The sequence below is a fragment of the Oncorhynchus clarkii genome, chromosome 4 (assembly GCF_045791955.1).
Source record: "Oncorhynchus clarkii lewisi isolate Uvic-CL-2024 chromosome 4, UVic_Ocla_1.0, whole genome shotgun sequence".
In the NCBI taxonomy this organism is placed as follows: domain Eukaryota; kingdom Metazoa; phylum Chordata; class Actinopteri; order Salmoniformes; family Salmonidae; genus Oncorhynchus; species Oncorhynchus clarkii.
The window spans coordinates 13,617,995-13,630,894 of NC_092150.1; the positions used below are offsets into that span (position 1 = coordinate 13,617,995).

General features: G+C 42.4%; 1 protein-coding gene across 1 annotated transcript in view; it reads left to right on the top strand.

Moving 5' to 3' along the window:
- LOC139406455 (Ca++-dependent secretion activator 2) overlaps window positions 1-12,900 on the top strand; it is a 266,758-nt gene that overhangs the window by 175,578 nt on the left and 78,280 nt on the right. The window contains exons 14-17 of the mRNA XM_071149059.1: window positions 142-243; window positions 3,988-4,051; window positions 4,225-4,348; window positions 4,555-4,655. Of these exons, the coding sequence (XP_071005160.1) occupies window positions 142-243; window positions 3,988-4,051; window positions 4,225-4,348; window positions 4,555-4,655 (391 nt within the window). The remainder of the gene's footprint in view (window positions 1-141; window positions 244-3,987; window positions 4,052-4,224; window positions 4,349-4,554; window positions 4,656-12,900) is intronic.

Consider the following 12,900-nt stretch of genomic DNA (forward strand, 5'->3'; position numbering starts at 1 on the left):
TCAGAGTGGTTACTTTACTCCAGCCCCATCCCTCAGCTGTTTACCAAAGAAGGTGGTGGTGTGGCCGCTTTGTTGTTGTTTGAACTGCAGATTTCCCCTATAATGAAATGCTCATCAAATATTTGCGTGGTTTTTTTTCAGGCCGGATGGGATAGGCACAGTCACTGAGGAAGAGAGAGAACAGTTTGAGGACATAAGAAGCCGTCTCCTGAGTCTATTGGACAACCAGATCATCCATTTTAGGTACTACTTCCTCTACAATTGACATGATTACAAACAATGGTATGTAGGCTTCATTTGTCAGTAATACACTAGTAACTGAGTATAATAAAAACCTTCCAAACATTTAACCCCCTAAGGTCTAATTAGCATAATAAAAAATCCCTATAAATCTGTCAGTTTAAGCTAGAGATATGTTTTTTCACAAAATCACAATCGTCTCTAGCGTCCGAATGGTTTAGTCTATAAACCATTCTGACCCCTCTATGGAAAGCGTCTTGGGACTTGTCTGAAGTTGGTGCAGCCGATCTGCCAACTTCTGTCTGTAGCGTCCAAACAATTTGGGCTACACACTACAGTACATGTCGGTTGTTTTGCTCTAGAACGCCCACAGGCCTCAACACTTGTCTGAAGGTCCCTTGGTACCAGTTGAAAAGATTTATGGAAGTATATATGGAGACTGTTTAGTGTCAAAAATAAGGGGTTAAATACACATCAAAAATAATGTTTCCTGATCTTATATCTCTAAGCTATATAGTACCAGTCAAAAGTTTGGACACACCTACTCATTAAAGGGTTTTTCTTTATCTTTACTATTTTCTACATTGTAGAATAATAGTGAAGACATAAAAACTATGAAATAACACATATGGAATCATGTAGTAACCAAAAAAGCGTTAAACAAAGCAAAATATGTATTATATTTGAGATTCTTCAAAGTAGCCACCATTTGCGTTGACAGCTTTGCACACTCTTAGCATTCTCTCAACCAGCTTCATGAGGTAGTCACCTGGAATGCATTTCATTAACAGCTGTGCCTTGTTAAAAGTTCATTTGTGGAGTTTCTTTCATTAATGCATTTGAATCAGTTGTGTTGGTATACAGAAGATATCCCTATTTGGTAAAAGACCATATTAGGGCAAGAACAGCTCAAGAACAGCTCAAAAAAGCAAAAAGAAACAACAATCCATCATTACTTTAAGACATGAAAGTCAGTCAATGCGGAATATTTAAAGAACGTTGAAAGTTTCTTCAAGTGCAGTCGCGAAAATCATCAAGTGCTATGATGAAGCTGGCTCTCATGAGGACCGCCACAGGAAAGGAAGACCCAGAGTTACCTCTGCTGTCGAGGATAAGTTCATTAGAGTTACCAGCCTCAGCAATTGCAGCCCAAAAAAATGCTTCACAGAGTTCAAGTAACAGACACATCTCAACATCAACTGTTCAGAGGAGACTGCGTGAATCAGGCCTTCATGGTTGAATTGCTGCAAAGAAACCACTACTAAAGGACACCAATAAGAAGAAAACACTTGCTTGGGCCCAGAAACATGAGAAATGGATATTAGCCTGGTGGAATCTGTCCTTTGGTCTGATCAGTAAAAATTTGAGATTTTTGGTTTCCAACTGCTGTGTCTTTGTGAGATGCAGAGTAGGTGAACGAATGATCTCTGCATGTGTGGTTCCCATCGTGAAGCACGGAGGAGGCGGTGTGATGGTGTGGGGTGCTTTTCTGTTGACACTGTCAAGTATTTATTTAGAATTCAAGGCACAGTTAACCAGCATGACTACCACAGCATTCTGCAACAATATGCCATCCCATCTGGTTTGCGCTTAGTGGGACTGTCATTTTGTTTTTCAACAGGACAATGACCCAACACACCTCCAGGCTGTATAAGGCTATTTGACCAAGAAGGGGAGTGATGGAGTGCTGCATCAGATGACCTGGACTCCACAATCTCCCGACCTCAACCCAATTGAGATGGTTTGGGATGAGTTGGATTGCAGAGTGAAGGAAAAGCAGTCAAGAGAGTTGGAAAAGCATTCCAGGTGAAGCTGGTTGAGAGAATGCCAAGAGTGTGCAAAGCTGTTATCAAGGCAAAGGTTGGCTACTTTGAAGAATCTCAAATATAAAAAATATTTTGATTTGTTTAACACTTTTTTGACTACATGATTCCATATGTGTTATTTCATAGTTTTGATGCTTTCACTATTATTCTACAATGTAGAACATTTTTGTTTTAAATAAAGAAAAACCCTTGAATGAGTAGGTGTGTCCAAACTTTTGACTGGATGTGTAGGACAGACACTTCAGAACAAACTTCCTTAATATGTTTTTATGGGGGGACTATCTGTTATTCAATGCGTTTGTAAGTGCTAATAGCAGTAAGGCTAAATAAACATTTCAATCTAATAATTTTGTTCTATATTTTAATGGGGTTCTTCATGGAGTCTTACAATTCTAAATCGAACTGCAAAATGACCCTTGGTATGACCTTAAAACATTTCCAATTAGCTTAGTAGAACCCCTCCAGGGCTTAGACTGTTTAGTGCCAAAAATAAGGGGTAAAATACAACAACAACAAATGTTTCCTCATCTTTCTTATTTCTCTAAGATATAGGACAGACACTTCAGAACAAACTTCCTTTAGATGTTTTGGGGGGACTACCTATTGTTGCCATGTAGTGAATCATTATTCAATGTGTTTGGATGGGCTAATAGCAGTAAGGCCAAAAATAATTTTTCATCAAATAACCCCTCCCCTGGCTTAGACATTGCTTAGACTCTTATGGGTTAAACAGGTGCAAAATGGTGTATATTGGATTCTTGGTCCTCCCTACATCTGTGAGCTGCTATTCACCATTATTGCCTTGTATGGCCTTATTGTCAGGGCCATTGACACAGATCCAGACCTTGAAGGATGTTTTTTTCAATGAACTTGCCCCATTCATATCCCTGAACTTTGGCATTTCAAACCCCTTCATCCCTGTGAAGGGCCCTCCATCTGGCCCCAAGGAGGAGAGAGGGTGAATGGGGACACGGAGTCTGCAGAGGGCTGTTGAAAGCAGCGGGAGTCATTAACAACACTCCTCAACGAGAGGCTAATGGCAGTAAACAATAGCCAAGACAATTTTGGGATTATGCTGATCAGCAGCAAACAGGAGCAGGGTGCGTGTAGTTTGTTCAGGATTAAAGGGGAACACAGCGAAGTTGTATAAGGGCTATAAGAGTTGTTTGGTAATTCCTCACCGTGTACTAAGAAGAGACATGTTTGACGGCGAACACCTCAAATCCACTTAAAATATGATATCAAATCAAATTTTCAAATCAAATGTATGTATATAGCCCTTCTTACATCAGCTGATATCTCAAAAGTGTTGTACAGAAACCCAGCCTAAAACTCCAAACAGCAAGCCATGCAGGTGTAGAAGCATATCCACATTTAGGAGAGATGTTGTCCGGTAGTTCAGCTTGTTACCAGTCAAGAGGACCAGAGTCCCCAGAGAATGTGTGGTCATGGGCATGGGGTATTTATTGGTAATGTATGTATTGGCTGGTGCAATCAAATTTAATTTCCCTCTCGGGGTTAATAAAACACTATCTTCATTTATCCTATTTGCCTCCCACTTCTGACCTCTACTTTGTTGAGGCTTCATCACCCACAGTTTAATCTATATATTTGTGCCGATCAGTGTTTTATCTGTAGTCAATAGATGGCTGTCCTGCATTATGTAGTGCAATGGCTTCCTTTCATACATTAAAGGACAAATCCACCCAAAAACTATATTTTGCTATTTGTTTCATTAGTTCATTGTTGACATAGCCCCAACATATTTTGCTTGTCAGCAATCAAGTTTTCAAAATACAGAAATCATCCCCGGATGATGCATCATTTGATGCAAAACACAGTTAAGCATTCCCATAGAATCATCCTTGTTCTTAAAAAATGATGGTGTAGATGCACTGTCCGATCACACTTGTGTCCACAGGTACTGTTTTCCCTTTGGCCGACCAGATGGCGCACTCAAAGCCACACTCTCCCTGCTAGAAAGGGTATGTTTTGCTGAAAAAGTTGGGCTATTGTTATTCTTTGAGTCTACAAGTCTCTGCATTCCATTATTCATACTGCAGACAATAATGTGTTGGGTTATCCTTGTGGTCTTCCACTAAAATCAGGTTTTGGGTCACTCTTATAAGGAACAAGAAGTCTGTTTTCTGGATTCTAGGTGTTGATGAAGGACATTACTACTCCGATTCCTCCTGAGGAGATGAAGAAGATGGTCAAAAAATGTCTGGAGAAAGCTGCCCTTATCAACTACTCCCAGCTGACCCAATACGCTCAGATCGAGGGTGTGTGCAAGCCTGGCTCACACGTGGTGATATTACTGTGTCGTATTTCACTGTCATGTCTCTGTGTCTGGGCTTTGTTCAAGTATATGCACATGATGTTGGTTTGTCAGTGTTCTTAATAGAGTATACTGGGTGGCGGTAGTGTTTTAGTGTATCTGTGTGCTGGTGTCATAGTGCTGGCATGTTTGTGTGTGCTAATATTACAGCAGATGCTCAGGCTGCCCCGGAGAAGAGATTGGAGGACATGATGCGACTGGGAGAACTTTGTATTGAAGTCCTGCAGCAGAATGATGAGCACCATTCTGAGGTAGGACCATTCTGCCATACTAATGGTGTCACCCCTACCACACACACACACACACTATCACCGTTACAAACTCAATGTGTACTAGGGTTGGGATCGATTCTGAATTGAGTTGCGAATTTTTCAGTATTCTAATTCAGGTCTTGAATTTGAAATTAATTGGCCGCATCTCATAGGAAGCGTACTTTGAATTAAAGGAGGTAGAATCTTATTTAATTCAATTCTAATGGCATATTTATTGTATCAGCATAGTAATGTTTTTGACATCGTGTATGTTTACCACCACCATGTAGCATAAGGTTGAAACATTTCATTTTCATGAAACACTCTTTCTCTTCATGATTCTCTCATTCTCCTAATTTTAAATAATGACAGTGATCTGGAAATATTCTAAGATCATGTTGTGGGTTGTCATTAATAGTTCATCTACCACAGCATTGTTAAATACTTGTTTCTGATTGGCTAGAAGGGCATCCTGAGTGACACAGCGGTCTAAGGCACTGTATCTCAGTGCAAGAGGCATCACTATAGTCCCTGGTTCAATTCCAGGCTGTATCACATCTGGCCGTGAGTGGGAGCCTCATAGGGCGGCGCACAATTGGCCCAGCTTCGTCCGGGTTTGGCCGAGGTAGGCCGTCATTGTAAATAGGAATTTGTTCTTAATTGACTTACCTAGTTAAATAATAGTTACATTTTAAAAATACAAAATAATTCTAGAGTTTGCATTACATTTAGGTATGTTTTTAAATCAGATGTATTTATTTTTTCCTAGAATGCTTTAGATCAAACACTGCAGTATGGAAGGGAACAATCAAACATCTCATGATGAAGTAAAAATACTGTTTGACATCTTTGAGTTATAATCAAACTAATATTTGAAATGGTATGTGTATGATGTGGCATATCCTTTTGAATAAATATTTGTCAAATGAATGAGACTCAGTTGAATTCTACTTCAGTTCCAATTCTGCTTCCTATGAGATGTGGTGAATTAAAATGTTAAATTCAGAAATTCCGAATTGACCCCAACCCTGATGTGCACAGAGCTGTTACATCACAACACTTCGAATACTGTGATTGAGTACAGTGTTCTAAGTCACAAAACATATACAGATCAGAAATAAAGTATTTTAAGAATAGTTGCAGTATTTCCTTCATGAAAACTGTCACTAATCATGCAAATGTCACTAATCTTAGCAAAGCGTGCCTTTCAAGATTTCAGAATACCTTTATTGCTGTCAGTAAATTCCTCCTCAAAACCACAACTTAACTCTTGTCATAGATAAATATTTCACTTGAAAGTTTTTTTTGTTTTTTAAAAATCAAATAAAGAATGTCACATGCGCCGAATACAACTAGTGTAGACGTTACTGTGAAACACTTACTTACAAGCCCTTAACCAACAATGCAGTTCAAGAAGAGTTAAGAAAATATTTACAAAATAAACTAAAGTGAAAAATAATAAAAAGTAACACGATAAAATAACAATAGCGAGGCTATATACAGGGGGTGCCGGTACAATGTGCGGGGGTACAGGTTAGTCGAGGTCATTTGTAGGTATGGGTAAAGTGACTGCGTAGATAATAGACAGCGCGTGGCAGCAGTGAAGAAACTAATTGGGGGGGTGGGGGTCATTGTAAGTAGTCCGGGTGGCCATTTGATTAATTGTTCAGCCGTCTTATGGATTGGGGGTAGAAGCTGTTAAGGAGCCTTTTGGTCCTGGACTTGGCTCTCCGGTACTGCTTGCCGTGCTGTAGCAGAGAGAACAGTCTATGACTTGGGTGACTGGAGTCTTTGACAATTCTTTGGGCCTTTCTCTGACACCACCTATTATATAGGTCCTGGATGGCTGGAAGCTTGACCCCAGTGATGCACTGGGCTGTACGCACTTCCCTCTGTAGTGCCTTACGGTCAGATGCCAAGCAGTTACAATACCAGGCGGTGATGCAACCGGTCAGGATGCTCTCAATGGTGCAGCTGTAGACATTTTTGAGGATCTGGGGACCCATGCCAAATATTTTTCCTGATGGGAAAAATGTGTTGTCGTGCCCTCTTCACAACTGTGTTGGTGTGTTTGGACCATGATAGTTAATTGGTGATGAGGACACCAAGGAACTTAACTCTCGACACGCTTCACTACAGCCCCATTGATGTTAATGGGGGCCTGTTTAGCCCACCTTTTCCTGTAGTCCATCAGCTCCTTTGTCTTGCTCACATTGAGGGAGAGGTTGTTGTCCTGGCACCACACTGCCAGGTCTCTGACCACCTCCCTATATGCTGTCTCATCGTTGTCGGTGAGACAGCCTATAGGCCTATACTGTTGTATCGTCAGCAAACTTAATGATGTTGTTGTAGTCGCGTTTGACCACGCAGTCGTGGGTTAACAGGGAGTATAGGAGGGGACTAAGCACTCACCCCTGAGGTTGCCCCAGTGTTGAGGATCATTTAGTCCCAGGGTCCTTAGCTTAGTGATGAGCTTTGTGGGCAGTGGGCACTATGGTGTTGAACGCTGAGCTGTGTCAATGAACAGCATTCTCGCATAGGTGTTCCTTTTGTCCAGTTGGGAAAGGGCAGTGTGGATTGAGATTGCATCGTCTGTGGATCTGTTGGGGTGGTATGCGAATTGGTGTGGGTTTAGGCTTTCCGGGATGATGGTGTTGTGAGCCATGACCAGCCTTTCAAAGCACTTCATGGCTACTGATGTGAGTGCTATGGCGCGGTAATCATTTTGGCAGGTTACCTTCGCTTCCTTGGGCACAGGGACTATGGTCCCCATCGACTACAGAGAGTGTGATCACACAGTTGTCGGGGAACAGCTGGTGCTCTCATGCATGCTTCAGTGTTGCTTGCATCGAAGCGAGCAAAAAAAGCATTTAGCTGGTCTGGTAGACTCGTGTCACTGGGCAGCTTGCGGCTGGGTTTCCCTTTGTAGTCCGTAATCGTTTTCAAACACTGCCACATCCGACGAGCGCCAGAGCCGGTGTAGTAGGATTCAATCTTTATCCTATATTGACACCTTGCCTGTTTGATGGTTCCTCTGATGGCATAGCGGGATTTCTTAGTGTCCGGAATAGTGTCCAGCTCCTTGGAAGCTGCAGCGCAAGCCTTTAGCTAGATGCGGCTGTTGCCTGTAATCCATGGCTTCTGGTTGGGATATGTACGTATGGTCACTGAGGGAACGATGTCATCGATGCACTTATCTTTGAAGCCAGTGACTGAGATGGTATACTCCTCAATGCCATTGGATGAATTCCTGAACATATTCCAGTCTGTGCCTACAGTCCTGTAGCGTAGCATCCACGTCATCTCACCACCTCCATATTAAGCTGGTCTAGAGTTTTTTTCCTCTGGTTGGTAATGTGACATGCTGATAGAAATGAGGTAAAATGGATTTAAGTTTGCCTGCATTAAAGTACCCAGCCACTAGGAGTGCCGCATCTGGATGATCATTTTCTTATTTGCTTATGGCCTTATACAGCTTGTTGAGTGCGGTCTTAGTGCCAGCATTGGTTTGTGGTGGTAAATAGACAGCTACGAATAATGTGGATGAGAACTCTTGGTAGATCTACAGTTTATCATTAGGTACTCTTCCTCAGGCGAGCAATACCTCGAGACTTCTTTAATATTAGACATTGCACACCCGCTGTTATTGACAAATAGACACATACCCCCGCCCCTCGTCTTACCAGACGTAGGAATGATGATTCCTGCCTGTGCCACACAAGAAGGCGTTGATCTAATAACTTTAAACCACTTTATTTATTTTGTACCTTTATTTGACTAGGCAAGACAGTTCAGAACAAATTCTTATTTACAATGATGACAAAAGGCAAAAGGCCACCTGCGGGGACGGGGGATGAGATTAAAAATATTGGACAAAACACTCATCACGACATGTGACACCACAACACTACATAAAAAGAGACCTAAGACGACAACAACAGCATGGCAGCAATGCAACATCACAACAATATGGTAGCAGCACAACATGTTAGCAGCACAAAACATGGGTCAAACATTATTAGGCACAGACAACAGCACAAAGGGCAAGAAGGTAGAGACAACAATACATCATGCGAAGCAGCCACAACTGGCTGTAAGAGTGGTCATGATTGAGTCTTTGAATGAAGAGATGTCGATAAAACTGTCCAGTTTGAGTGTTTGTTGCAGCTCGTTCCAGTCGCTAGCTGCAGCGAACTGAGAAGAGGAGTGACCTAGGGATGTGTGTGCTTTGGGGACCTTTAACAGAATGTGACTGGCAGAACGGGTGTTGAATGTGGAGGATGAGGGCTGCAGCAGGCATCTCAGATAGGGGGGAGTGAGGCCTAAGAGGGTTTTATAAATAAGCATCCACCTGTGGGTCTTGAATTGGGTATATAGAGATGACCAGTTTACAGAGTATAGAGTGCAGTGATGTGGCCTGTAAGGAGCATTAGTGGCAAATCTGATGGCCGAATGGTAAAGAACATCTAGTTGCTCAAGAGCGATCTATAAATTACGTCTCCATAATCTAGCATGGGTAGGATGGTCATCTGAATCAGGGTTACTTTGGCAGCTGGGGTGAAAGAGGAACGATTACAATAGAGGAAACCAAGTCTAGATCTAACTTTGATATGTGCTGGGAGAAGGATGTTGTACCGTCTAGCCGTACTTGTATCAGGTGACTACCTCAAGCTCTAGACCCTCAGAAGTAGTAATCACACCGGTGGGGAGAGGGTCGTTTTTCTTACCAAACCACATTAACTTTGTTTTGGAGGTGTTCAGAACAATGTTAAGGGCAGAGAAAGCTTGTTGGACACTAAGAAAGTTTTGCTGTAGAGCTTTTAACACAAAATCCAGGGTGGGGTCAGCTGAGTATGAGATTTTATCATCTGCATATAAATGGATGAGAGAGCTTCCTACTGCCTGAGATTTGTTGTTGATGTAATTTGAGAAGCGCGTGGGGCCTAGGATCAAGCCTTGGGGTACTCCCTTGGTGATAGGCAGTGGCTGAAACAGCAGATGTTCTGAATTTATACACTGCACTCTTTGAGAGGGTAGAGCTGTTTGTTTCTATCCTGGGTATGTGTTGGCAGCTGTGCTCCAAAGTGGAAGATGACACATCAAGTGCCAACACTGTAGTAAAGTCTTGGCGGGCAGAGATGAAAACAACGCCCACAGCTCATACGCACAGGTCGCTCTTATGGTACAGTGTAAAACTGCTCAATCGTAGGTGTTGAAGACATCCACAAACAACACATATACAGTGCATTCAGGAAGTATTCAGACCCCTTGACTTTTTCCACCATTTGTTTACGTTACAGACTTATTCTAAAATGTATTAAATTCATTGTTTCCCTCATCAATCTACACACAATACCCCCAAAATGACAAAGCAAAAATGAGCTCAGTTGCATCCTGTTTCCATTGATCATCCTTGAGATGTTTATACAACTTGAATTTACCACGGGTGCGCTCTAATCAATTGATCTGACATGACTTGGAAAGGCACACACCTGTCTATATAAGGTCCCACAGTTGACAGTGCATGTCTATAGAATAACTATCTTCAAAGTAATGACTCGGGATGTCGGGTTTGAAATGACAGCTTATTTTAGTAATAATACTTGTTCACGTTACATTTAACAACTTTAGATTCTACAGAACAATAAAAGTAAGTTGTTAGCGAAAAGTCCTCTCTACTTCCTGTCGCAAGGCATTCTGGAACTTGCAGTCAAAAGCGTAATTCAATACTAACCAATACAACAAAATATGTATGTAGTTCTCTCAATCTCCAACACACAAATTCTAAGACAATTACATATGTAAATAACTGTAAAGAAAATATCTTTAGATACAGCTCAATGAATTAACTTAAACATCAACTCTGTAACCCATTAAAGTTACAACATCCTCCCCCTCCGATGAACAACTGTGTTCATCTAAATCTCTAGGCAGTATATCAACTGAATAGGTCTCCTCAACAAAGTCCCTGAAGCAGTACCAACTGAACATGACCTAACTAGGCCATCTCGGTCTGGAAACAGTTCCTCAGTCTTTCCTAGTTTCCAGGTTTGTCTGGGTGTGTTATCTTCTCCAATGAGTACAAAGTCACTCGCTTTCAGTTGGGTGGGCTGTGGTGTGTCACAGCGGTGTGCTGACTTTAAATCCAGCAAGTAGTCTCTTCGACAACTGTTCCAGAAGCTGGTCACAAGTCTCTGCCTGTACTTCCATCTGCGTGTCATTTCCATCCTTGTTTAGCGTTGGGTGCTGAGTGTCAGCTGGAAATGGCTTTGGAGGCAAAGAGTTTAGTCTTTTACCCACCAGGAAGTGTGCTATAGTCAGGGGTTGTGGTTTATCCACTTCATTGTGCATGAAGGTCAGAGGCGTAGAATTTAGGATAGCTTCAACCTCTGTCAGGACCGTGCACATTTCTTCAAAGTTGAGTGAAGCTCTCCCAAGAACCTTTCGCAGGCATGTTTTCACTGACATGACAAGTCTTTCCCAGAATCCGCCTCACCAGGCTGCTCGCTCGACGATTAACCTCCAGGTGATGCCCCTTTCTGAGAAGAATGCCAAGATTTGGGGCTCTTCGATTGCCTTCCACAGCTCTTTCAAGTCCTGATCAGCTCTCGTGAACGTTTTTGCATTGTCTAAGTAGATTACCTTGCATAATCTTCTCCTTGAGATTAATATTTTTTAGAGCTAACAAGAATGTCTCTGTTGACTGATCTGAGACCAGTTCCAAATGCACTGCTCTGGTTACAGCACAAGTGAACAGTGCAATGTATGACTTCTTCACAGAACCATTTTCTTTCACATAGAGCGGTCCTGCAAAATCCACACCTGTTACTTCGAATGGTGGCGATTCAGTTATTCTGTCTTTTGGTAAAGGCACAGTGACCTGCTGTCCGGCCCTTGCCTTGAATTTATTGCACCCTATACATCTTGCCACTGTGCTCTTGACTAGCTGCCTAGAACGCAAGATCCAGTATCTCTCTCTGATTTGTACTAGAGTGTCTCTTGCTCCAGAATGCATCACCTTCTCATGGTGGTACTGTATCAGCATTTCTGAGTATCTGTTTTTGTTGGGCAGAACCCATGGGTGCTGCTCTCTGAATGTGAAGTTGGACTGTTGCAGTCTTCCTCCTACACTGAGTAGTTTGTGTTCGTCCAGGAACGGTTTCAGTTCTCTGATTTTAGTCATTGTTTAGGCTTTTTCCTGCCTTCAGTAGTTTAATCTCCTGTCCAAAACTCTGATGTTGTGTTACCTTAATCCAGTACCTTTCTGCATCGAACAGTTCGTCAGCAGTCAGTTCACCTTGCATCTTTATGGTTGTACGAGCATTGGCTTTGAATCTCTTTATCCAGGCGGTGACTCTGAACACTTTTCAGTTTGCTGTACCTTTCAAGCTCCAACACAGATTACAGTACAGTAACCTGGCAACTGGACTTGAGTTCTGTATTTACCTCTTCTGGAACCTTGTTATCATCAGTCTCCTCGGACTGATTGGGTGATGTCAGAATTCTGGGTCCATTCCACCATAGCTCGCTCTGTGTCAACTTTCGAACAGTTTGTCCTCTTGTAGGGAGGTCAGCTGGATTAGTTTTCCCTTCAATATGTGACCATGACTCTGGATTGGTCAAGGACTGGATCTCCGTCACTCTGTTCGCAACAAACTGTTTCCGTTTCTGAGCTGAGCTGCAAATCCAATGCAGCACGATCATCGAGTCTGTCCACATTTTGATCTGTTTTTCTTCCATTTTCAGTGTGGTCATCAGGTTGTTTGCTAGTCTCGCTCCAATCTCAGCTCCCATGAGCTCCAGGCGTGGCAGCGTCCTTTTCTTGAGTGGGGCTACCCTGACTTGGATGTGACTAGACTTGTTGTTTCCCTGTCTTGTGATTCACCTTGCAAGTAAGCTACTGCACTGTAAGCCCTTTCACTTGCATCACAGAACACATGTAGTTTCAGGGTGTGGCTATTCTGTGGCCGTATGTCTGTTCTGTACCACCTTGGTATGATGAGCTGGTGTAACTGGGGTAGTTCTAAAAACCACTGTTGCCATTCTCGTGTCAGATCAGGTGGTAATCCTTCATCCCAGCTGAGTCCCCTCTCCCACATTTCCTGGAACATGCACTTGATCCTGATGGTGAAGGGGGTCAGGAAACCAAGAGGGTCGAAGATACGTGCAGACGACTGCAGAACACTTCTCTTTGTGTTTTCCTTTTGCTTTAGAATGCTCAGTAGCGGCCTGAGGTCAAACACAA